Genomic DNA, 26,208 nt, shown 5'->3' on the forward strand with positions numbered 1-26,208 from the left:
CTTCGCGACTGACGGAAACTTACAAGCAAATTCACGGTTGTTAGAGGCTCGCAGGTGGTTACCCTTGGTGGCGGGGGAGGGAGGGGGGGATGTTTTCAGATACTGCTTACACAGAAGTGTCCCTGACAGTTCAAGCTGGGCATCCATCAGTACAACTTTACACACACACACACACATACACACACAAGCCACCATCCCACTGCTGCCCCATCAAGCACCTACCAAGTGAGTGTCCTACTCAGAGCGGCTCAGTCCCGACACCCACCCTCCGGGCCAGAGCTGCCCTCAGAAGGGAGAGGGCGAGGCCCGGCCCTGCAGCGATGGACACCAAACAAACAGCCCCCACCCAGCAGGACGCACCTGCCAGCTCTCTGACACGCTCCACCACTGTGGCGGGCGGCTCTGCCCCTGCCCCCAGCAGAGGGGACAGATCTACTGTGTCCCTAGGACCGCTCCTCCGGGCAGCCCAGTCTGCCGGAAGTCCAGGTCCACCTGGCTGGCCCTGGGTCCGAGCAGCTTGGCATTAGGGAAGCACCTGGCAGCCCACTTATCCACCCTCCTTGGTGCCTCACTCGGATTTGCCTCTCCCCACCGCCCCCCTCCTGCTTCAGTCCCCTCCCTAGCCTTAGGGGCTTCTTCCGTGGGCTCCTCCAGAACCGGGGCAGCCTCCTCCTAATTCTGGGTGGAACCTCGCAGGCCAGAAGCCTCGGACCGCCCCAGCCTACAGGTAGTACCCAGGACTGCCCTGGGCGGGTGGCCAGGCGCCAGCCGGCACAGGCTCTGAGGACCACCCCTCGACATCCCACCAGGCAGGGGTAGAGGGGGGGCAACGCAGGAAGCAGTGTGTCCACGGCTGACCGCAGGTGCGGGAAAGCCCTTTATTGATTGAGCAAGGCCACCCTGTCCTTGGCCAGCGGAGGGTGGGGTATCCCGCGGGGCCTGCGACGCCGAACCGGGGGCGGGGGCCGGCTCCGCGGCCGCTCAGGCCTCGGCCTCGGCTTCGCCAAAGAGCGGATTAACGAAGTAGCTGCGGCTGGAGCTCCAGACGTCCAGCTGCGGGGCGGGGAGCTGCGGGGCGGGGAGCTGCGGGAGAGCGGAGTCAGGGATCCGGCCGCGGGAAGTCCCACACCCCCGCCCCCGGGCGTCCCCTCACCGCCTCCGCCAGGTCCGCCGCGTAGAACACAGGGTTGTGGAAGCCCACGGGCGCCCCAGCCGGCGCGGGGTCCGCCTCGTCGCGCCGCCTCCACCTGGAGGTAGGGACGCGCGTGAGCCCTGCGTGCCTGAGCGCCGCGTACCCGGGCGCCGAGGCCCCGCCCCGAGGCCCCGCCCCGCGTACCTGAGCCTCCCCGCGCGGCGCAGCAGCAGCGCCCCCGCCAGCAGCGCCAGGAGTAACAGGAGCAGCGCGGCCGCCAGGCCGCCCGCCAGCCCCGCGCGCGGCCCCGGCGCGTTCAGCCCCGCCGCCGAGCCGCCCCCAACGGGCGCGCCCGACTCCCGAGCGGTCGCCGATAGGACCCCGAGGGCTTCGCCTGCAACGGAGGGCGCCGGCTCAGTCGGTCCCGAGCAGGGCGGGGCGGGGTAGAGGTGCGGGGCTGGGAACGGGGCGCCCGCGGTTACCGTGCTCCGCGATGTCCGCCAGGAGGGCCCGGGCTAGGCGGCCCGCGCCGCCGGTCTCGGGGCCGGTCTCCACCAGCACCACCTGGATCTCCGTGTCTGCTTTCGCGCCTGAGGCTTCGCGGAGCCGGTGCTGGCGCGGAACCTTGGACACGGCCATTTGCAGCCCCTGATACTGGGGCTGGAGAGGGGCACAGAGTTGGTCCGGGAACTCCGCCCCTCGGCCCTGCGGGAACGTTGTGGGCAGGGACAAACGGTGGACAGGCGGAGAGTGGACGCCTCAGTGAGGAGGCGGAGTGGGGCCCGGGGATTCCTGCGGAGAGGGTGGTCCCAGATCGGGGCTGCGGAAGGGCAGGGGCCCCGGTCGGGGCGCGGCCCCATTACCAGAGCCAGGAAGGCGTGCAGCAGCCGCGCCCGGTACCGCTGCAGGTCAAAGGCCGGGCCATGGGTCAGCGATACGATGGCTCCTGAAGAAGCAGGCAGGTGAGGGTCAGCACCGCGGGTCCGGGCCCGACAGGGAAACTGAGGCTGGGGGCGAGCCAGGGTGGCCAAGCCGTCCTAGCTAGCAGGGGCCGGGCGGGGCTCTCACCGCAGAGGTCGCAGCACTGCCCTTCGGGCCGGAGGGGGTCTCGGCAGGCAGCCTGGGGGCAGCGGCCACCCAGGGGCTGGAGCAGTGCTGCGCAGATCCACGGCTGCACCTGGAAGCGGAGAAGCGGCGGTCAGCGCGGAGACGGCGAGGAGCAGACCGCAGTGAGAGGGCCACGCGCCCGGGGAGGCGAGCGGGCCAGAGGCGGCGGGGCGCGGCGGCCCCTGGCACAGTTCCGACCTCCGGCGCAGAGCCGGGCCCAGCTGTGCGGTGCCCCAGCCACCCCGCTGCGGGCCGCCCTCACCTCGGCGTGGCCGCAGACGCAGCCCGACTGGTCCGCGCAGGCCTCGGGGCCCACGCTCAGCGTGCCCGGCCCGTGGAAGCGCAGGCGGCCCGCGCGGGACGCCAGGAAATCAGCCAGGTCCTCGTCGCTGGTGAATGTCTGCAGGTCGCCGGGTGACCACCGGAGCCAGCCCGAGGACGAGACAGCACCTGAATGCTCGGAAGCCACCGGGCTAACAGGGTGGGAGGCGCTCCGGGGAGCGGCACTGAGGGGCAAAGGCGCGGAGCTGAGACCCCAGACCCCGCCCCGCCCCGCCCCGCGCGCCCGGCTCACCTGGCCCAGAGCCCGGACGCTGCGGACGCGCACCGTGCCGGCGCCCGGGCCGAGACCCACCCGGAAGGAGGCGTCGGACGGGAAGATGACGTCGTCGTGGCTACAGGGCACGCGCTCGGCGTCCACGGAGAAGAGACCGTGCGCCGCGTCTCCGGAGCGCCACAGGCGCGGGTCGTGCCAGCAGAAGCGGTCGGGGTCGCGGAAGAGCGCGGGGCCGCCTGGGCGAGCGCGCGACCCTGAGCTCCGCCCAGAACGCGCCCTCCAACCCGGCCACGCTCCAACCCGGACCTCGCCGTCCCCTCCAGGCCCCACCCACGAACGCGCCCCCTCGAAGCCCTGCCCCTGGCCCGCCCCCTCACCTGTGCTACAGTCCAGGTGCGAGCCGATGTCCGGGGCGCTGAATCCAGCTCCTGAGGCCAGGACGAACTCCCCGTCCAGCGGCAAGAGCTGTAGGAAGCGCAGGCTGAGGCGGCGCCGCGCGGTGGACTGGGGCATCAGAGGGTCCCACTCTGCGCCCACCCCCGGCCCCCCTGTCCCTGGGGGGAAGATTCTAGCCCACAGAGTGAGCAGGCGAGGTCAGGGCCTGGGGGCACCTCGCCCTGCCTGAAGGTCAGATAGGCCGCAGGGAGTAGGGCTGCAAGCCAAGGAGCAAGGAGCTAGCCTGAGACCTGGGAGTGACAGGTCCCAGGGGCAGGGTGACTCTTGTCAGGGCCATTGCCCTCCCCTGTCGCCCCTGAAAAACTACAGTCCAAGGGCTCGTAGGTTCCAGGAAGCCAAGCTGCCGGGGACTCTGGAGTCAGCCCTGAGCCTGTGAGGGAGGGGAGGGGCTACAGTTGGGGAAGCGGGTGCCAGAGGCAGCGGGGAGGGTAGTGGGGCCTTGGAGCCCCTTCAGCACAGAAGCCCAGGCCTCAGGTGTCAGAGGAAATAGGGCAGCGGGGAAGGCCAGGAGGAGGGCTGACTGGCCCTGCCCCCTCCACCCGCCGCTCCAAGCCCCAGGAACCCATCTTTTCTCCTTGCCCCCGCCAGGGTTGGGGTTGAAGGCGAGGGTTGGACCAGGAGAGATGCCCAGTGCAGGGGTCACGGGGGTTCAATGTCTCAGGGCACATCCATCCAGGGCCCCGCCCGGCATCCCAACTTGCTGGGTAGGGCCTGCTCTTCAGTCCCCCAAGCACTGGGCCTGACCAAGAGGCTGACACCGGGGAGATTCAAGGTCACAGGCCAGCTACCTCCACAGCTGACGGTGCAGCACTGTGACAGCAAGGCAAACCCACCTACAGGCGCCAGGCACAGACGGACACGATGTGCCTCAGGAGGGGAGGCGGGTACTAGCAGTGTGAAGCACGAACAAGAAGTCGGTTTTCAAAAGAACCAGAGCGGGAGATGTACATACTATATGATAAATGTAACAGCTGAAAGACAGCAGGAAGGCGCTGAGCGGGAGAAACCAGGAGAGATGGGAGCCCGCCCAACACTGAAGCACCACCATTCAGATACAAGGGTGGGCGGGGGGAATATCTGAAAAACAATGAAGATGAATTTTCCATATTTGAAGAAAGCTGGGAGACCTCGGATTGAAAGGTCTCATTGAATGCCACATAAGGAAAATCACAGGACACTATGTGTCCATGAATATCAAAGACGAAGAGAACATTCTAAAAGCGGCAGCGGGGAAGAACAGATCACCCAGGAAGGAAAAAATTCAGGAATCGGGTTTCTCAGCAACAACAATGCGTGCACAGGACAGAACAGGCTGCCGGAAGACTTCTGGAGCCTGCAGCCACCTCTAGACACGCCCTTAGACACAGGCCTGCCCACCAGTGGGCAGGAACCGGCCCTGCACTCCAGATTAGTATGTTACATATATTAAAAGATAATAAAAGTACCTTTAAGCCTAAAAGACTTCAGAATGATTGCCACACAAAGACCTGCCCTGAAAACATGCTAGGAGAAAGTAAGAAGGAAAGAAATCCAGAAGCCTAGAAGAGATACGGGAAGTAGGGTGATGAAATACTGTGATAAAGCTTATTGCGGTCTCTTAATAAATGTTTAAATCTAGGACTAAAATGTGATGGGGGACGGGGAGACCACAAGGGCACGGACATACAGTAAAGAACTTACTCGTTCGAGGGGAGATACAGGTATTGAAAAGATTAAGAAATCAGGACTGCCAAACTTGAAAACCTGGATGAAATATACCAATTTCTGGAAATTTTTAAAATATTAAAATCGATGCAAGAAGCAATAGAGGGACTTCCCTGGTGGTCCAGTGGTAAAGAATCCGCTGTCCAATGCAGGGGATGTGGGTTCGATCCCTGGTCGGGGAACTAAGATCCCATATACCGCAGAGCAGCTAAGCCCGTGAGCCACAACTATTGAGTTCGCTTGCCTCAACAAGAGAGAGAAAACCCTCACGCCACAACTAGAGAGAAGTCCACATGCTGCAACGAGGAGCCCGCGTGCTGCAACTAGGACCCAACGCAGCCAAAACAATAAAGAAAAATATTTTTTAAAAAAAGAAGCAATAGAGAATTTGAATAGACAAGTAAGCATTAAAGGTTTGTTTGTTTGTCAACACCGTGTGGCATATGGGATCTTCGTTCCCTGACCAGGGATGAACCCACGAACCTGAGAACCCGCGCCCCCTGCTGCAGAAGCACGGAGTCTTAACCCCACTGGACTGCCAGGGAAGTCCCTAAAGAGTTTTTTTGGTTTTGTTTTCAAATTTTATTTATTTTTTGTTGCACTGGGTCTTTGTTGCTGTGTAGCGGGCTTTCTCTAGTTGTGAAGCAGGGGCTACTCTTTGTTGCGGTGCACGGGCTTCTCATCGCAGTGGCTTCTCGTTGCAGAGCACAGGCTCTAGGCGCACGGGCTTCAGTAGTTGTGGCACGCAGGCTCAGTAGTTGTGGTGGATGGGCTTAGTTGCTCCACGGCATGTGGGATCTTCCCAGACCAGGGCTCGAACCCGTGTCCCCTACATTGGCAGGCGGATTCTTAACCACTGTGCCACCAGGGTAGTCCAAAGAGTTTTAAATGTTAGTCAGAGACCTCCTGTTCCCTAAATTCCCAGACCAAGTGTTTTTTATAGGTGAGGTATACTAAACCCTCAAGGAAAATTTAACTTCTTCTTACAGGAAGTTGTTCTGGAAAACAGAAGAATGAAAATTGCCAGCCCATTTTCTGGGGCCAGTGTAAGTGCGATTCCAAAGCCAAATGAAGGACAATACAAAGGAAGAAAGATTATAGGCTCAGCTGAGTTATAAACGCAAATGCAAAATCCTAAATATTAGCTGACTGGATCCAATAATGTATTTTAAAAATACATGGTGATCATAGGGTTCATGTCCCAAGAATGCAGGAAGGAAAGGATAGGGAATGCTCCCATCACGACTTCCCTGCAGTATGTACGATGGTGTCCCAGCAGATGGTAGTGGAGAGTCTTGTGCCAGCAAAATCAGTATGACAGAAGTCAAGTGTCTTGAAGAAGCGGCGCACTTTGACCTGCACCTGAAGGAAGGTACCAGGAGGACATCAGTCTTACCAGGACGGTTCAACCTCAGAAAACCTCACTAACAGGCTAAAGGAGGCAGGGGGAAATTACATCTCAATGGATGTAGGAAAAAAAAAAAAACTGAAAAGTTCAACAACATATTTATGATTTTTTTAAAGCTTCTAGCAAACTAGAAATAGATTAGAATTTCCACAATTAAATAAAGTTTATGTACAAAACCCTACAAACATTAATTTAAACCCCACAGTTTATCTCAAATGTGAGTCTGGGACTGCTTGGCAACGTTGTATGTTTCTTATTCAGAACCACTGATGAGGCTTTATTTTTAAACATACTTGTCTTCTGACAGAAAGGACTGTACATCATATTGTTTCTTCCTTTCCGAAATTAGTCTTCTGTCTTTGTGACAAAAAACATACTCTGATTATTGCTATAAAGATGGAGGAGAAGGTCTAATACTACTTAGCCTTAAGTGTTTCTGGCATTGTTCAAATGTATTTTCTGTAAACAGAAACCTATTTGGAATGTTTTCTAATTGCTACGAAGAGTAGCCCCCCCTCGCCGCAACTAGAGAAAGCCAGTGCGCAGAAACGAAGACCACACTCAGCCAAAAATAAATAAATAAATACATAAATTTATATATTTTTTTTTAAAAAAGGAGTTAGGACTGGAAGAGAAGAGGAACAACGGTCGTTGTTTACAAAAATAACCAAATAGAAAATATATTTCTTAAAAATAGGGCACCATTCACAATAGAAACCAAACTATAAAGTATTTATAAATTAACCAATACTACACAAAACCTCACGTGGACCGTTTTAAGACTCTAGTAAAGAGTTTTATGACCAACGATCTGAAATATCTGGAGAGAAAATCCACGCTCTTGAATGGATGACTTGCTTGTATAAAGGTATCATTCATTCCCAATCAAATTCCAGGGTTTTGGTGGTGGTGCTGTTGTTACCTGATAAACCTACACTATAATCTCTCTGTAACAATCAGATCCACAAAGAACTAGTCAACCTCGTAACAGGGGGGTGAAGAAGGCAAGTTACCCAGTGGGATATTAAGGCAACTCGCAGAGCCTCAGAGTGGGGACAGTGTGGTGCCGGCAGGAGAACGGGCAAAAAGATCAAAGGAACTGCAGGGAAAGCTCAGAGACAGCCCTCACTGGGCAGCTGACGAACAGTGACCGCAGAGCCACAAAGCCAGGGGGCAAGGCTGCTGGTTTGGAGGAGGACATTCATTGGAAACTGGGCTCATTCCAAGGAGGAAAAAAATACGCCTGGTTCCCTAGCTAGTGCCCCACTCAGCCACGTGCCCCTGATGGCAAAGCTCTGACTTAACAGACAGAATATATAGTTGATTATGGTTGTGACTGAGAAGCAGGAAAAAGATGCTTAAACAAAACACCAAAAACAGTTATAAGGCAACAGATTTTGCATTCGATAGATTAATAATGGGGGTTTCTGATCAGCAAAGGGAAACGCAGGCAAAGTCCACAGTGAGAAGACACTTGCAGTATCTCAACAATCATTAATGGGTAGAATATAGGAGATTTCCCCCAAAACAAGAAACCTGGGCTACGGGTAGAAATGGGAAGGGAGAAGGGTTCAGGAAGAGAAAAATCCCAGGGAGAGAAGTTCCAAACCGAGAGAAATGCAAATGAAATCACTGACAGTCGTGCCTGTTACTAGGGCGACATCTCAGCAGCCGACAACGCTGGGGACCCGCGTGCAGAGGGGGTGGGAGGGGCCTCAGGCAGCGCTGGGTCCGTTCGGCCCCCTGTCCCTGGGCCCCCGGTCATTTCCCACCCGGGTCCTCCGGGAGCTGACCCCGCGGAGCGGAGGAGAGGCAGGGGAGGTGGGGGAGGGGCCCACGGGGCCGTGCGCAGGGGTACAGGCGCGCGGAAGCCTCTGGCCGAGGGGAGGGCTCGCGTCTGGGCGGCGGGGCGTGGGAAGGAAGGGGCAGATGGAGGGACCCGATAAACGAGTGAACAATGAATGAACGAATGCTGTGTCTTTTAGGATCCCCAAGCTCTTCCAAAGGAGACCATCAAAGTAACGAAGTCAGCCAGGAGGAGCCCCCAGGTCCCGGCACCCTCCCCCGCAGCTGAGTCCTCTGCCCGCGGGTTCCGGTTCGCTCCAAGCCGCTGCCTGGTTGCCATGGTTACCAGGACTGCGGAGGCGGGTCCCCTTGGTGCAGCTGCTGCGCCCCTACCTCCCCGGCTCTGCTGTCACCTTCTCATCATCACTGCTCCCTCCGCACCTTAGTCTTTGCGTTGGACAAATGTGGGAAAGACATCCCGACCCCGGATCTGCGGGGACGGGGATATCCTGCCCTCTGCCCCCTTCCCAGGCTGCAGGTGAGGGCGGGGCTCCACTGAGCCCACAGCCCTGCCCCACTTGGCGCCATGCTCCCAGAATTAATGCCGCTTTTGAAAACCATCAATTAACCGAGCTGCCTCCAAGTGGAAATAAGGGGTCACCAGATCCTGCATCTGGGCAAGAGATTGAGTCCCAGGCCTGGGCCCCCTGACTGCCCCTCTTCACCCACAGAGTCCATTGGCCTCCAGGTGAGGGGACCCCCACCCTGGAACTCACACTGTGAAGCAGTTTGAGAAAAAGGTCCCCTCGAATTCTGCTGGTGGAGTTTGAGGCACCAGGACAGGGAAAGGCTTTGGTGGGGTGGGGAGCGGGGGCTTTCCCAGAGCAAACCTTGGAGAAGACAGTCTACAGGAGCGCAGGGGCCAGAGGCAGAGGGCAGTGGGGATAAGAGGCGCCCTCCACACCCCCCAACAAGGCTGGGGCATAGCCTGGCTGAGACTGTAGGACCGGCGTCCCCCACTCCCATGTGGGTCCCGGACCTTCCTGAAGCCCCTCCAGAGGCTGACGGCCAGTGTACTGCGGGGTCCCCCAAGAGACTGCAGGCCGGTCAGGAGGCAAGAAAGGGGCATGGAATTGACCCCGGTGGGACCCACCAGACCCCCACCGACCTGGGCCCCATTTGCCACCCGGACTCACCATGTCGGAGATGCTGTGACCTTCTCGCACCAGGACTGACACCATCTGCAGGCAGAAGCGGCATCAGCAAGCAGACCCCACGCTTGGGCTCCCAGTGGGCCCGGACCACGCTGGTCCCCACCCCGGCCCCAGGAGTGGGGGCCAGGCACCTTGTCCGCGGGGAACTCGACAGTGGCGCCCGCGCACGGGGTCCGGTTCTGGCTCCAGTTGGCGGCGGCGTCGAAGTCGGTGTTGGGGACCCAGAATTTGTAGGCGGCCCGCGTCAGCGCTGGGGAGGGGTCGACTGAGTGCTCCCGGGCCCGCGGCATCCGGGGTTCGCGCCCAGACGCCCCAGTGGCCCAGGGAGGACGACCTCACCCAGACAGGCCCTCGCCACTCCCGCTCCTGGCGTCGGACCAGACACTGCAGGAGCCTGGCCACAACGCTCCCTGACGAACTCCTACGGGATCTGCAGAGCCCGCTCAAACGTGCCCTCCTTCGGGACGCCCGCCAAGATCGCCTCCTAGCCCGCCCCCAGTTCGCCCCGCGCTGGAGCCAAGGACCGGGCCAGACAAGGATGGCGACGACCAAGGGACGGAGGCGAATGGGGCAGCAGAGGCCTCTGCCACGTAGAACGGGCTGGGGGGGCCGCAAGACCCGTCCAGACGGGCTCTGAACTGGAGCTGCGTCCTGAGGGGGCCGCGAGGAGCTTAAGAGAGGGGAACAGGGACGGGGCTGCAGTTTCTAAAGTTCCCGGGGGTTGGGGGCCGGCCCCGAGGACACGCGCCGGCCTGGGCGCGACGGGGAGGGTCCGCGGCGCCCTCGGGGCCGGGAGGACGTAGGCCGGCGGCGGAGCTTCGGGAGGCGACCGGGGCGGTGCCCAGGTCGAAGGCGGACAAGCGCCCGAGGGCAGGCGCGGTCCGGGAGTAGCTCTGGCCCGGGCTCCTCGCCTCCCGCACCGCCCCGCGGGCGCTGAGCGCGGAGGGATCTGGAGGCCCGGCCGGGTTTCGCAGCCCCTCAAGCTCTCGCCGCCCGCCCCTCGGGGGCCCTTGGCCTCCAGGTGTGTCGCGTCCCCTCCTCCACCCACCCCTTACCGCAGAGCTGCAGCCACAGCAGGACCCGGCCCGGCGCGCCCATCTCGCCCGGGCTTCCGCGTCTCGGACCCGGAGACTTTGCCCCGCGTGGCCCACGTGACCGGGCGGGGAGGGGCGGGGGCGGCCGGGGAAGGTTACACATTTACCTCCAGACCCGCCTGCAGCGACCCTTAGGCCCCTTGGAGGCGCCGGCCCCGCCCCCCTCCCTCCCACACACTCAGCCCTACAGGACCTGAGGACCTTGGGCGCTTGTCGGACCGACTTGCCCAAAATAACGGGTGTGTTGGGGGCGGCGGGTAAACAACCTCTGCTCCCACAGCCCCTCTGCCCCAGATGCAGCTGGAGCTGCACCCAGTCTGCCCACCTAGTGGGGCTGGGTGTCCACTCTCCGAAGCAGGCCCTCCTGCCTCCTGGGCTGGATGGACTGTGGATGGTGGCAGGTAGATGGTGCCTGGTGTCTCGCGTATGGAGGAATGGTGAGCGGGTGACAGTGGGTGCATGGTGAGTGGTGGAGCGTATTTGTGCTGGTTCGTGGATGGATGAGGATTGGATGGATGGGAAATGGTGAGTGAATAAACAAATGGACAGTAAATGAGTGACAGCGGATGGAAAATGAGGAGTGCGTGATCGACGCGTGTTGGATGGTAGATGGATGCATGGATGGCGAGATAACGGATGGTGGATGGATAGAGGATCGATGGTTGATGGTGAGTAGACAGGTGATGGGTGGCAGGTAAGTGTAGATAGTTGTTAGTGGGTGGTGGATGGATAAATGGATGGATGATCACAGATGGTGGATGGATGGATAGAGGAGAGTAGATTGTGGAAAGATGGGCCATGGATGGTAGATGGTAGTTGGATGAAGAAGAATAGTGTAAAGGGTGGAAGATGGAATGGTGACTGGATAAATGGATGGTTGGTGGGTGAAAGATAAATTGTGGATGTTAAATGGTCTATGGGTGGATGGCTTGTTGAGGGTGGTGGGTGAAAAAAGGTTGTGGATTTTGGATGGAATGGCTGGAAATGGGTGGTAAATGAGCTGAATGGTGGATGAATGGATTAATGGTGGCTAAATGAATGGCAAATGGGATTCAGATGAATTGTGAATGGATGGTCAGTAGAGGGGTGGTGGACGGATGGATGAGAGTAGAGATGATGACTGGATATAAATGGGTGGGTGGATGGACAGGTGGATAGACTGAATGAGTACAGGATGGGTGAATGGATGGAGGACGGGGGATACTGGAGGGATGAGTCGGCAGAGATGGCCGGTGAATGGATGGAGGACGGGGGATGCTGGAGGGATGAGTCGGCGGAGATGGCCGGTGAATGGATGGAGGACGGGGGATGCTGGAGGGATGAGTCGGCGGAGATGGCCGGTGAATGGATGGAGGACGGGGGATGCTGGAGGGATGAGTCGGGGGAGATGGCCGTGTTTAACTGGCGAGGTGGGTGCTCGGCTCTCTCTCTGTATGATGCACATAGGGATGGATGGTGGTGAGTGGGTGGAGGATGGATTTGTTAGGGATGGGACGTAAAGAGTGAGTGGGAGGTCAGATAGATTGGGCTTGGTAACCTGGATGGTTATGGGTGGTGGGGTGAAGGGTGAACTGATTCTTAGGGCATGGGCTGTGAATCAATGGTGAGATGACTGGGGTGATTGGTGGATGGTGGGAGACCAACAGATGACGCCTTGTCGGTTATGGTTGCTGGAAGGGAGAGGAATGGTGGGTGGGCCATTGGGTTCAGGATGCCTTGGTGGTTGACGAGTCAATACAGAAGGATGGATGGAGGGGTAGATGATGGAGGTGGATGTATAGATGGAGGGCTGTGGGTGAAGGGGAGCTACTCAGCACCTTCTTCCCTCCCTCCGGCTCACCTGCCGTCTCCTGCCTCTCACCTGCACACCTCCTGTCATGAGCCCTCTTCTCTCTGACTGGGTCTTTGCTTCTCCCCAACACAAGATATTTCAGACGAGGAGGAAATCCAAGGGGCCCACCGCTGGGAGCCCTCAAAGCACTTTATGCCGTGGGTAGGGACAGAGACTTCTCTGACTAGGAAGGAGGGGGTGAGCACACCAGCTTGTCCCACCCTTTCTCCTGGGTGGGATCGGGGCACCTGCTCTCAGTGGCTCAGCGGTGCCAGATCTGTGCGGAGGGGTTGGCTCCCAGCCCAGCCTGGGATGGGGAAGGTGGGTCTGCGTGGTCCTGAATTTGGCTTTGGCCACCGGTAGGGCTGACAGGAAGCTCCATCCTCCACGGCAGTCAAGGAAGGCTTCCTGGAAGAGGTGGTGTTAAAGCTGAGACTGGAAGGATGAGGTCACAGCTGCAGCTACAGGTTGGGTTGAAAGTGGCAGAACAGGAGGCGCCAGGGCTTGTCGGCTGTGGGGTATCGGCGTCCATTGCTGAAAGGGGTATCCTTGAGCAGAGGCTGGAGGTGGGTCCAGCTATCAGAGGGTGGCCCAAAGAGGCATCCACACCGAGGCAGGAGGCAGGCACCAGCCGTGGCCCAGAGCTGCCAAAGGGTCCCTGGAATGACTCAGAAGCAAAGACATGAGGTAAGGAATGGCTGGACTGAAATGCAGTCCTAACCCTAACCCTAACCTGCATTCACAGAAGGCCTGCAACTGCATGCACAGGTGCCCGGACACGCAGGTCCATATACGCGCACACTCTTTCCAACTGGTCAGGACCCCGGTGGGAAGTAGGAGAAAATGCAAGTCTCAAAGAGAATTTCTTCCAGTAACTAGGAAATCCATGCAGCAGCTGCTTTAGGCAAGGTTGGATCCAGGGGCTTGGGCTGTCTGGTCTCTCAGTCTCTGTGTCTGTCTGTCTGGCTCTGTCTTGGCTTGACTGCCCTCTGTGGTCAGCCTTCTTCTGGGAGACCTGGACCTGCTACCTCCCCAGCTAGGTCACTGTGCAGAGTCTCAGTGAGGTTCCTGTTTCCAACTGAGCACCAACCCTGTGGGCCGGAGTTGCTGTGCTCCGATTGGCCATTGCAGCCTTCCCTTGGTTGAGGTCAGTCAGTGTGAGTGAGTCCTGCTGCCCTGGGGGTGTGGGTGGTCCCCACCCTGCCTGCAGCCATGGTCCCTAGTCAGACCCCCCCATCCTCACAAGTCTGTGAGGACAGAGCCATGCCCCCCCAGGCCAATTCCCCAGCTCCTTCTCCCACACTTTTGTCACTGACTGGCTGTGTGACCTTGGGCAGGTTCCTATACCTCTCTGGGCCTCAATGTCGCTCTAGAGGAACTGAAGCTCCAGTACACACGGTTTTGTTCCTAGGCACCAGGTGGAGAGGTGGGGGTGGGGGGAGGATAGAGGGCAGCCCCCCTCAGAAGGGCTTCCCTTTACTCAGGTCTCTGCACATGGTCACCTCCCCAGAGAGGCCACCTTGGCCACAAACACCCCACTGTCAGCATCTGCCACCACGTGCCCCGTGGGGCCCACAGGGCTTTGCTCACCCTCCTCATGTACTGCTTGCAACACAGGAGATGCTCCAAAAATATTCGTGAGGGGAAGGGATGGCTGGCACTTCCCCAGGGCTGGCCGGTCACCTCCCAGGCCCTGCCGCCCCACAACCTACCAGCTCAGGGGCTCTGACCCCTGGAAAACTCCCCGCCCTAGGGCCTGTGGCCTCCTTGCTGTCTCCGGATTTCTCTTTGGGCCTTTTGTTCATCCACACGCTTGGCACCAGGCCTGCAGCGGGGCTGGGAGTGCAGCCTCCTGGGTTTGCCACTGGACGGGGAGACGGATGATGGACTGGTCAGTGCTCTGAGGAAGCACGGATCAACCAGGGAGGGCCGGAGTGTGCGTGAGGCTGTGCAGGAGCCCTCAGGCAAGGTGGCCAGGGCAGGCCTCTGTGAGGAGGGGACATGCCGGCTGAGACCTGGGAGCAAACAGCTGGTGCAAAGGCCCTGAGGCTCCAAGGAAGGCGAGAAGAGCACAGCAGGAGGTGAGGCCAGGGCAGTGTTGGGGGCTGGGTCTGATGTACACGAGGGGGGTGTGAACGGGGGTCTCCGCCTGGCTTGGAAGGGGCTGAGCTGGCCACCTGTCTGCCAGGGGAGCACAGGTGGGGCAGCTCTGTTGTTCAGCAGTGGGGCGCCAGGCTCGGATGCAGGCTGTCCCGGGTGTGGATGCAGGGCAAGGCCACACGATTCACTTAACCTGGTTCGTCCCTCACCTGCAACCCTCACCTGCAAAGCCGGGTGGCAGTGCCCGCCTCACAGGGCACCAGGAGATGCTCAGCCCTGGACACTCCATCTCTTTTCTGTCTGCAGACGCTGGGAAAAGGAGGACATCGGGGGAGACTGACCTGGGAGCTGCCCCCGGCACGTCGCTAAGCCCCCCACCTTGGGGAGGGGTCCCGTAAGGGTCCAGCCCGGGCCTGTGCTGTCCTGCCTGCCCGCCCCTGCCCCCTCTCCCGGTGTGTGGGGGACTTGTCACCGCCCCTACAGCCTTTGTTTGGAGGGGAAGTTTGTCAGGGGAACTTCGCAGGCCTCTGGGCCCAGAGGAGCCACAGCTGGAGGTCAGAGACCTCCCGACCCCTCTCCCCTGCCCTGGGATTGGCTGGGCGAGGACAAATGAGTGGACGAGACGGGACACACAGGGCCGAGTCTGAGGGCCGCCACAAGGGGAGCGGACCCACGGAGGCTGCGTCAACTAGGTGTCCGCGCCCCAGGCTCGGCAGGCGTTGGGAGAAGGGGGAGCCTCTGGAGCCCAGGGCCACGGCCATCGCGTGGTCCCTGACTCCCGGGGTGCCTGTCTGTGGCTGGAGGCCCCTCAGCTGAATGACCAGAGGCCAAGTCCAGGGCCAGCCCACCCTGCCCAGCAGGCCGAGGTCACCTCAAGGTGCTCTGTCCAGGTGTGTCGGCACCACTGGCTGAGCACACGTTCCCCCCCACCCCAGAGCACCTTCCACCCGGCCTCACGCGGCCTCACGACTGCCTGCGAGCAGAGGCGCTGCTATCCCCATTTTACCCACAAGGAAACAGAGAGGTGCTCGGCGCAGGGGGTGGGGGGGCTCTGCCTGCAGCCCTGCATCCCCCCAACTCCAGGGCCAGCCTTCCGGTCCTCAGATTCCAGCCCACCCCCCGGGGCCTGGCAGGGGCAGTGGCTGCCTGGGTCTCTGGGGTCTGGCCTCCGCCCTCCGAGGCCTCCCTTGGGGTCCAGGGGTCACCCGGAAGCAAGGCCGGGGCCCGGGGCTTGGTTCACTCAAAGCCTCCTCTCAATCTCTGACTTCTGATCTTGTGGCCGGGCTCAGGACGACGCCTCCAAGCAGCCGGAGCTCTGCAGGGACACACGTCCTGGGCCTCTGCGGGGTCAGCGTTGGCGCCGCTTCCCCTGGGGGGTGGGGTTGGGGGGGGTGTTAAGAGGCCGCCGACGCCGATTTCGACCCCACAGCTGTTAACGACCCCATGAGGTCCCATTGGTCCCCAAACAGGCCGGCCACACGCGAGACAGCAAAGCGCAGGGTGGCTCCGGGGCCGCGCCCCCTCCTCTCCAGGCCTCGCTCTTCTTACTTAAAACAGACCCCGCAGAGCACGGGCGTCCGGGGCACGTGCGGGGGGCCGGGGCTCAGGGCACACTTCTCGGGACGGCTCGGTCCCGGGAGCATGGCAGCATTTCTGCCCCGGCTGCTGAGGGGACAGCGGCAGCGAGTCCCCAGCTTCCCGGGAGTCCCCCTTCATCGCAGGGCTCAGAACAGGCAGCCCACCCCGCGTCCGGGGCTGAGGGAGGCGGCGAGGGTCCCTCCGCAGGCGGGGACCGGGCCGCACCCGGGCCGACTGCGGGGGACCGAGGTGGGGCGGGGCCAGGCCCCGGGGAGCCGCCGGGAGGCCCCGCCCCCAGCAGCCCTGCGGCCGACCGGCGCCCGGGTCTGCGGCCTCGGCCCAGGGGCAACCCCGGGGCGGGCCCTTCATCCTGGGAGTTGTTGCCGATTCTTGCCCCGTAAGACGCAGGGGAAAAAACTCCAGAAGGGGGAAAGGATCCGGCTTCCGAAATCCCAGCTGAGCGGCCCCTCCGGGGGTGCTGGAGACCCCACGGACACGGCTCCGCGCGCTGCCCGCCCGCGGCGCCGTCCACACTGCGCGCTGCCACCCGCCAGGGGCTCCAGCTTCAGGGCTGAGGGCCCCCCAGGGGCCTCACTCAGCACCCGTGGTGGCATCAGGTCCGAGGTGGGGCGCCAGGCCTGAGCGCCCAGGGAGGAGGGTGGAGCGCAAGGGGTGCGTGGACTTGTGACGCCCCCCAGACGGAGGGACTGAATGTGGCCCCCTCTCTGGCAGCTCCTGTGTGTGGGGACCCCGTGTAGGAAGAGCTGGGGGCCACGGGCTATCCCTGCAGGGCTCCGGGTGCGGGGTGGGCAGGAACACTTGAGCCCCTGGGGCCCGGGCAGCACCCCTGGGCCAGGCCCTGAGCCCCTGGGTGGGAGCAGCCTTGGGGGCTGGTTCCTGCGCTGCCCCTTCCTGCTGCCCGGTGGGCACACGGGGAGGCCCGGGCCGCAAGCCGTGACTTAGAGAAGGGGTGAGGCCGAGCACGGGCTTCGGGGGCTGCGGCGGCGACACGTGGAGGACCAGGGCGAGTGGGGGAAGGGCTGAGCGGTCACCAGGGCCTTCGCGCTGCCTCGCGGTGCTGGAAAGCAGCCCGCACACCTGGTGATTCGGGGGAACACCGTGGGAGACGCAGGGCTTCCTGCTCCGGGGCCTGACCGCCCAGGGAGACCGGCCCGCTGGTGCTGAGCCGGGCAGGCGCCTGCTGGCCCTGTGCCCACAGTGTCCCCACTGCGGGTGGCTGCGTGGAAGGCGCCGCCTGGAAGCCCCACAACCACCCGCGGTGTCAGCACTGGCGGGGCTCACAGCCAGCCCCCTGGTTTCAGAAAGGAGGTAGACGCTGTCTTTCCCCTGACACGCGAGGAAACCGAGGCTCAAAGAGCTCGAAGTCCCATAGCTGATAAAGTGGCGGAAATGGGACAGGATCTCCGGGAGGATGAGGGCCCCCTGGCTTGCTCTGGACCAAGCCATGGACTTGAGCACGGCTGCTGGGTGCACAGGCCCCGGGGACCCCCTCAAGGTAAAGCCACCGCCTGAAGGGAAGGCCAGGAAGCCACGGCAGGACCAGTGGCACCCTCTGCAGGGGCCGGTGCAGAAAACGTGCACGCAGAGCCCAGGACAGTGACCGCAGGAGGGAGGGGCCCCCTCACGGGGCCCTGGGCCGCGCCTGGGCCTATGAGTCAGTGTGAGAGAAACCAAGACTCCTAGTCAGATTTATTTTCCTCTAATCAGACAGTTTAGCATTTCAAAGTTTTGCATTCTACACTCTTAGAAACTTTAGTTATTAGCATCAGAAACACAAAAACGTTGCAAGACCTCCAAACACAAATAAATACCAAATAAAACCACACACAGTATACAGTAAACAAAAATATCAAACATAATAATGCTACCAGGAAGTCAGCCATGTTGCTAACCCACAGTAACAACATGAGTATTGCTGGGCAATAACTTACACTGTCCTTTTGTGTTTTTTTCTTAGAAGAGCAGAAGAACACGGGACGTGAATCACTGGTCACAATCACTTGGACTGTCGAGATGGGTCCTCACAGCGAGCGGTTATACAGATGCAATTTTTAAAACAGGCAGGTTAAAAACAGTCAAATGAGAGATTGGCCTTCTTTGGTCTTTGTTTTGGGTAAGAGAACTGAACGCAGAGGGTGCCATCAGAGAAAGAATCGATTCTGGAAATGCGACACAACTGTCTGCGTGGATTTACACACTTCCTTTACCACAGACGTTATTCTACAGAGAATTCTTATAGAAATCCTTGAGAATCATGCCAGCTTTTGTGTTTACCGATTAAGTCGTTGAGTTTGCTGTGGAAGTTATCTCACTGGTCTAAGGGGACTGAGTTACGACCCGATCACCACGAACCGCAGGAGTGGTGCAGCCGTCTTGGACTCCACCTCTCTCTCGTCGTGAGTTCACAAGACAGACTCTAGACACAGCAGCAGTGGCAGAAATGAAATGCGAGCACTGCTTGGTGCCACTCGGGCCTCCGCAAACGGCACCAACCACCTGTGGCCTGGGTCACCCGAGGCCAGCAGAAAACGCCCCAGACGCTTCCAGGTCTGCGCCCTGCCCCCGCTGCCCCGGGGCCCTGGTGACAAGCAGCACCGCCCGACAGACAGCAGAGACGAACAACCGGGTCACCTGCCCTCGCTGGAGCCTCACGCCGACCTTGTCTGACCCGACCCTAGTGGACACGTTGTACTTTGGAAAAAACACAACTATCAAGATTTGCAAACAGAAGGCAGAACCATGGTCTTGGGCTGAGGAGGAGATTGGGTGACAGACCCCCCCCTTCGTGTCACAGATGCAAAGGAACTCCCGGAATTCCCCCCAGCTCTCCTCGGCGGCCTGATCAGTAAAGATCTAGACTAGAAGTTAGAAAATAGTATTCTATGGCTCCGCCTGAGCCCTTTCCAGCACTGATAATCACTGCAAGCGAGGGATACGTTTTGGAGAGCGGAGGTGTGGGCAAGAGGCCCCACGAGGAATCTCATCTCCTGCCCAAGCCCGTGAAGACAGGCAGGGATGCTGGGGCCGGAGAGGTCTGCGTCCGGCACGGGATGATGGGCACTCCTCCACGTGCAGGCGGGAAGGAGCGGGCCTGGATGGCTGGAGGGGCCAGCGCGCCCCCCAGGGTGCACTCGGGGTCCTGCCTCTCCCCCCACCCCCTCGGGGCCCTGCTGTGCCTAAGGGTTCGTCCAGCCGCCCTTTCCTCTGCCTGAAGTTGCCCACGGGCTGCAGGATGCCGGGCCCACCGCGGGCGACCACCCCCATGACGCGGAGGGTCGACAGGGACGCGCGGCCCTGGGCGGCTGGGGACGCTGCAGGAGACGAGCTGCTGGGGAGAGGCTGCGCCGTCCTGGCCGGCGTCTGAGGGGCCTGGTGGAGTCGGCCACCAGGACAGGGAGGTGACGGGCGGGGGCAGGAGGGCCGCCTGGCCGAGAGCCTGGCCTCAGCTGGCGGCTGCGCTCTGGGGCGGGGCCGGGGGGGCGGGGCCGGCGGCCCTCCTCGACGGCCGCTCCGCGACCGCGCCTGACTCACTCTTGGGGGCTGGTGCCACCCTCTCGTGTGACAGGTCTTGGAGCAATTTATCCGTCTCCTCTGCGTCACCACAAACCTGGGAAACTGAGAACCCCAACCTGTAAAAAAGAGGCCCAGGTGAGCCGCCCGGGCTGCTCCAGCCCCAGAGCCAGAGCCTGGCATTCGCTGGCCCCGCCGGCCTGACACCCTGGCCCCCCACCCCTGACCAGAGACCTGCAGGCAGGCAGACCCGGCCGGTCTTCATTTCCAGGACAGGCGACGACGGGGAAGCAGGGGTGCTAACCCTGCACGGGACTCGGCGTCGGTTCCTCTACGGCACTGGAGCGGTTTTGTTCTATGCGGAATCTGTCACTTTCGGTACACGGGAAAAGTGCGTCCACACGCCGTGTCCGACACCATCACTTGTCGCTGCGGCCCTGGTGGCGGGAGGGCCCGCGGGCACCAGGGAGGCATGCGACCCGCTACCACCAACCGTCACCGAGCCACGGCCTGAAGCTCCCGCCGCGTCCCAGCCTCCCGCCGGGGGACAGTGAAGCTGGGTCTCTTGGGCTCCTGGGTGGCGGCCAGGGGCCTGGCATCTTCCACCGGGAGGAGCTGCTGGAAAAGTCCCCCCACCAAGGGACGGATGCTTCTGGGGCGCTGCCAGCGGCCCGACCCCGACAGGATTCCAACCCAGGGGAGGGAAAGGATTTTTTTTTTTTTTTTTTTTACCAGACCGAGATGTTGCTTATCCTGAATTTGTTAACATCGCCCATACTTTACGTGAAGGGGAGGAAGTCCCTGTTGGTAACCCCTGGCCTCGGGAGAGCCATCTGAGGCCGGGTGGGGCCTGCCGGGCAGCCTCCCTCCCCTGGGTCTCCAGGGCAGAACCGGGCCCAGGCCTGGAGGAGGTCTGGGCACTTGGGGGGAACAGTGGTCCCACAGCACCTGCAGGAGGGCCCTCCTCTGTGAGCGGGGACACACGACTCCTTACTGGGCAGAACCGGTGACACTGATTCGCCCTCAAAGCAATTCTGGGGTCAGGGGATGGGAAAGAAAAAGAGACGAAGACAACTCAGCATCTTAACTGCCGAAGGGCAGGGCAGGTGCTTGGAACCCGTGAGGTCACTTATGGAAGCCTGGGACGGCGGTGGCCAGGAGGTGCTTCCAGCAGGCACTGGGGCGAAGGCACACCCAGGGCGGAGGGCAGCACCAGAGACACGGGGGCCACCGGGCACCACCCCGCCGTCCCCCGCGTGGCCGTGGCCACGGGGAGCCCGGAGGCAGGCAGTCTGAGGTGCGCGGCCCAGCTGGCCAATCGTGGGCGCGTCTTTTGGATGAGTGGCACAGATGCGGCGGTTCACACACATTGGTTTTGCCTAAGAAGCACCCGTCACGTGTAGCACCCATCAGTGGTAAGAGCACCCATGGAGCGTGGTGCATAGCAGGGGGCACAGGAGCAGGGCCCCGCTCTGTCACAGTTGGACCATTGAGAGAAGGTAAACGGGGGTGAGAAATGCCGCCCGGACAGGCGCAGGCCGGGGCCAAAGACCCCAGGGCCACCCTTTCCAAGAGAGGGGCGGGCCCCAGGACGCCTGTGGATCAGCCTGGGCGGCCCCCGGGGAGCAGTCTCTGGAATGCTCAGAGGGCCCCGCGGCGGGTGGTGTGAGCGCCCACAGCCCGGGGACGCAGCGGCGCAGCTCCTGCCCTGTCCCTGCCTGCATGTGGCCTGCGCGGCTCGCTTCTGGGGCCTAGAGATTTGGAATCTGCGATAATGAAGCAGTGGAGGCTCCAGAAGCCGACGGGGGGGCCCGGCTTCCTCAGCAGGTACAGGGCTGTCTGAGGGCCCTCGAAGAGGCAAAAGGTCTAGTGATCAAGAGAGAGGTCTGGCTGAACTACCACCTTCTGGAATTACAGTGAACACAAAGCTGGGGTCGAGAAGCAGCATGTCACATCTAAGGCACAGGTACAGTATGCCACCATCTCTACGCAAACGCTGTTAACAAATGCAGCAATATGACAGGATGAAGAAACACATCTGCTGTGGCCTCCTTCAAGCACAAGTCACCTGCCCACCCCCGGACACTGGACACGGAAGGTCGGTGCTGTCAGCAACAGAGAGCTTGTCTGAACACGTGGGGCAGAATTTTAAAAACCTACAGGATTTTGTTGAGAACTCCAAAGTTCAACTAATGCCCTATTTTAGGGTGAAAACAATTATAAATCTGAAAATGATGCACAGCATCCATGAGCATTTTCCTTTCATAATAATTTTGAAGTAGTGTCATTAACTACGACAGATATTGAAGGTTTACATTTCTAACGAGAAATAACAACAGATTGAATATTCTCTTTCCTATCACAAGTGATAACCAGTGTTTGATATTTTACATTTTCTTCCAAGAAATATCAGTCCATCGACGTTTTAAAATGAAATGTTTGCAGTAACAATTATCTTAGAACTTTAAATTAAAAAACGATTCTGAATTTAGAGACTTTCAAAAAAGACCTAGGTGCACTTCAGGGTCTTCTGACAGAGTATTGAAGCAGAGACCAGATGAGGCCTTAAAACAGACAACAGGCTATGTTTGAAACAGGACTGCACTCTTGAATCTTAGAATGAATATAGCAGAACTGCATTATGATTTCATAAATTCTCCTTTTACTTAACATGCTGACATGTCCAGCTTTCCCCAGGTATGTGCGTGTGTGTGTGTGTGTGTGTGTGTGTGTGTGTGTGTGTTCTTTTTTTGGTGTTTAAGGAAGAGAAATCATGGTTCTTTTCTTTAGCATATATGTTTTCCACCTTAATTAACTAGATCTTTAAAAATGAAAACGAAAACCTTCTCTGACAGCAGTATTTCTCTCGTCGAAGGATAAATAATTCTTCCAAGTGAAGTGTTGCTAGTCTATTAGAAAACGTGGTGTGTGTGTCCTGACGCGTGGCTCCTCCCGCCGGCCCGCGGCCACCTTCTGCCGCTTCCTCCGTTCCACAAGGTCCTTTTCTGGGCGTGAGGACCTCGGTGGAGACGGCCGGTTCAAACCCCCCAGAGGAGTTGCCTTCTGCTCAATCCGCCTCCCCAGAGACTCGTCAGGGGTCTGGCAGGTCCGAAGTATCCACTATGACTTTGATAAAAATGGTATCATCTTTAATGTACGTCCCGTTTTCCAGCACAGTCTGCGCCACGAAGACTGGGCAGCCGGAAGCGATGTTCATCTCGCCGGTGGGCTTCTTGAAGCTGCTGCTGTTGGGGTCCGGCTTGAAAGCGTCCCCCAGGTGTCGCCGGGAGGACCCCTGGTCCATCAGCATGAGTGTCACCTTCTGCTTGAACGGCCAGGGAAGGAGGGCGTCGTACTCTCCACGCATGATGACGAAGAACAGCGACAGGTGCGTCCCCTTGCCCATGCCGTCCCCGTTCAGGTAGACCCTGGCGCACATCTTGTAGCCGAAATAGCCGGTGTAGAAAGGCTGGCTGTAGAGGGACAGGGTCTTCCCCATGACGGCCTCCTGCTTCCGCCGCTTGTAATCCCGGATCTTCCAGATCAGCACACCGTTGTAGCTGGCCGTCTCCAGGACCTGGAACCGCAGGTCCATGTCGGCCAGGCGGATGTCGTGGACACTCAGCATCTGGTCGTGCCGGCTCAGCTGGGACTCCAGCAGGCCTGCGGCGGGCGGGAGAGATGGGCGTGGAGACACATGACTATCACAGGGGCTGGAGAAGCCGATCCCCACCAGCATCTGAGCAGAAGAGCCCAAACTCGCTGCGGCTGCTGGGGGGTGGTTCATGCCCCGTGGAGGACCGGAAACACAGGCCTTGGGATCCACAGCCTGCTGAGAGGCGACAGCCTGGGCTGCCTGCCCTCTGGCTCACGGCCCCGGCCTCCAGCCCCCACGCTCCGGGTAAGCTGTGCCCTATGAGGGCTTAAGCTGCCCCTCCCCCCCCCCACGTCCTTGGCTGGCTGAATCCAGCCCCACGTGCATCACGATCACCCTTGTTCTTTCCCCCATTAATCCTTCTCGTGCAGATATTCAGAATACTCGCTCAGCCCTTGAAGCAGCGGCCCCGGTGGCTTCTAGGTATCGGACACGCTGCTGGGCTCACCGGGTCCCCTGCTGCCTCTGGTCACCTTCTGTCCCCCAGGCCTTCAGGAGCGGGTCTGGAGCACCTGACCCGCAGGCCGCCCCACGCCCACTCTGCCACGCAGGCCTCACTGCACGGAGGGGAGCGTCTGGGCCCCTGCTGTGGGCATCTCGGTAGGAAGCCAGCTGCCCCGGCAGGCGGCACATCAGAAGCACCGGCCGTGACTGGACGGCGCCGGCCTAAGGCAGCACGCGCCTCGCCTACCCCAGCTCTGGCCTGGGGCCCCGGGACCCGGCCAGGCTCCCCTGTCCCGGGGCCTCCCGGACCCGCACGGCTCTCACCTGTGTTCCGAGCCGCCTGCCCTGCACTCTTGTCCACACTCTCCAGCTCGGTCACCCGGCTCTGGAGCGACTCCACGCTGCTCTTCATGCTGCCTGCCTCCTCCCAGCTCTGCCGGAAGGGGCGGATCTCCTTGTCGAGCTCCTTCAGTTTCTCCGCTTGGCTGTCTATTACTCGCTTCCACATCAAAGGTGTGAAAAAGGTAAAATACAGTTAGAGCTCGCTGCCAGCGCTGCGCCGCTACCATGAGCCGCCCGCTGGTCAGGAACAGGGAGCCCGCATCAGCCCTCACGGGGCATCTCACCTTAGACCCACGGGCATCTCGGGGGACACAGGGACCCAGGCCCCTAGTTCCAGGAGGGGACCGAGGCCTCACCCACCAAGTGCAGGGCATGCGGCTCCCCCACCCCCCTGTCCTAGCCTCAGCTCAGGACTTGGAGTCACTCATCGGCCCCGTCTGAAGGCCTCCATCCCCTGCAGGGTCGAGTGACCAGCAGAGGCCAAACTATGTGGGCCTCCGGGGCTAGAGGGGCTGCCCCGTTTCTGTGGCGCAAAGAGCGCTCAGAACCCCGCCTGGGTCCCAGAAGAGAGAGCTGCCACCACACTGCCACCTGGCTCCAGAGACCTGGCTGCCAGCACAGGGCTGGCAGCAGGACAGGGCCCTGGAGACAGGTCCTCGGGGCCCCGGGTGAAGCCAAGGGGCCAGTGCCTATTGGCGGGGTGGGTGGGGGTCTGTTCCCACTGGGCAGAGCAACCCTGCTGACAAACGCATGGCGTGGCTGTCGACAACGAGGCTTGATTTAAATAATTCAGAAACCCCCTTTTCCAGAAGCACATGACCAGCACGTCTGTAACAGTAACTGGAGGGGTGAGCCTGGCGTGCCAGCCATGGCTGCCCAGTTTGTCTGCAGGACTGGCCTGCCCACTTGTTAGGTGAAGCCAGGGACCCAAAGAGTTTTCACTTCTAAAAAGAATTTGCATTTTTGAAATAAAGCTCCTGAAGGCTGGGTGGTTCAGTCCCTGAAGCTGTGGAGTGGCTGGGCCGCCCTTGAGGCTGAGGCCACACAGGGGAGAGCCCCGGGGACCTGCCGAGTTCACTTCTCCTTTTGGGAGACTATTTTTAAACATCGAGGTTTCAGCACCTTTGCTGGCTCTTAATAACCGTGAAGGAACAAACATGTAGGCTTGGGTTACTTTTTCTGGGTAAAAATACGGTGTTAATCTTCTTCTTCTTTCCAAGAAACCCTGATATTGGCTAACATTTAAAAGGTAAAGACGATTTCTCTAAAGAACACTTCTTTCTACACCGATACCACTTTATTTTAAAATATATATGGTGAGAAGCGTAGTTAGTTCACAAAGTCTATTTTCTGGGGACAATCCTATTGACATGAATGAACGCCCATACCCATAACGAACAGCTGTAATTTTTCTCCTGTCCTCTTACCTACTCAAGTGACAAAATGACAAACTAGGCTGATGTGGGTACTAGTGAGAATAAGAGGGGAGTTAATGGAAACCTAAACAATCAGTGGCAGTTCCTTGGTGGACCTCGTTGTAAACCATGAGGACAAGCTGCTCATCACTTCCAAGCCCCCCTCCCCAGCCCCGGGACTGGTGGCGCACACAGGACAGTGGCACGAACGCATGAGGCGCTCTCGAGAGGGAGCAGAACCGTGGCGTCTGAAATGACAGCAAGGCCCCCAACTACAGACCAGGAACATGGAGTCAGCAGGCGGGTGGCGGGCAAGAGGGAACATGGGAGCGAGCACACGTGTACATACACACACACACACACACACACACACACACACACACACACAGACAAGGCCCAACCACTGTTTAAAAGGCACTCCTCACACAGCAAGGGAAAACGTGCTATTTTCAAACAGACCCTTCATTTGCAGAAAGGGTATGAGGTCAAAGCAGAATGCTGACCTAAATTAAGCTTTCTCTGTAAGATGCAGCAAACATGATGTCATTCTTGAAGCGCAGTCTACACTCAGCCCCTGCAGTGTTTCTATAAAAAACAAATCTTAAATGCAGGTGAGGATCTTACTAGAAAAAAGGATTCAGGAGCTGAGAGAAACAGCACAGATCACACACGATGTGAATAAACCCTGATCAGGAGACCTGCTCACAGAGCATCAGTCTATCGGTCTCACGCTCGTGCACTTAGGGCTTAAATCGCCGTCTGTCACTTGGCACCATCTGGTCACCGAGCCGATGTGGGTGGGACTCCTGGGCCCAGCAAGGGGCCCATGGACAGAGCGCTCTCGCTCCAGCCCGGC

The 26,208-nt window shown here is 59.8% G+C and overlaps 2 protein-coding genes across 6 annotated transcripts in view; both read right to left on the minus strand.

The window, feature by feature from the left end:
- Positions 1–864: 864 nt before the first annotated feature.
- On the minus strand, positions 865–10,460 carry AMN (amnion associated transmembrane protein). Its single transcript, XM_065872491.1, has 12 exons — positions 10,418–10,460; positions 9,494–9,612; positions 9,345–9,389; positions 3,173–3,260; positions 2,814–3,031; positions 2,502–2,639; positions 2,201–2,309; positions 1,996–2,078; positions 1,615–1,792; positions 1,337–1,526; positions 1,154–1,247; positions 865–1,068 (listed from the first exon to the last, which is right to left on the minus strand). Exons 1-12 carry the CDS (start codon positions 10,458–10,460, stop codon positions 982–984), a joined length of 1,392 nt encoding a protein of 463 aa, XP_065728563.1. The 3' UTR covers positions 865–981.
- An 11,595-nt stretch (positions 10,461–22,055) lies between these two features.
- TRAF3 (TNF receptor associated factor 3) overlaps positions 22,056–26,208 on the minus strand; it is a 29,463-nt gene continuing 25,310 nt past the window's right edge. For 4 of the 5 annotated variants that reach the window (XM_065871299.1, XM_065871297.1, XM_065871296.1 and 1 more), the window contains 2 exons: positions 23,920–24,094; positions 22,588–23,159 (listed from right to left, as the gene is read on the minus strand). In XM_065871299.1, the coding sequence (XP_065727371.1) occupies positions 22,588–23,159; positions 23,920–24,094 (747 nt within the window). Of the gene's footprint in view, positions 23,160–23,919; positions 24,095–26,208 lie in introns of all 5 variants that reach the window. The other variant, XM_065871295.1, reaches the window with a different exon arrangement.

Source organism: Phocoena phocoena, chromosome 2 (genome assembly GCF_963924675.1).
Source record: "Phocoena phocoena chromosome 2, mPhoPho1.1, whole genome shotgun sequence".
NCBI classification, from domain to species: domain Eukaryota; kingdom Metazoa; phylum Chordata; class Mammalia; order Artiodactyla; family Phocoenidae; genus Phocoena; species Phocoena phocoena.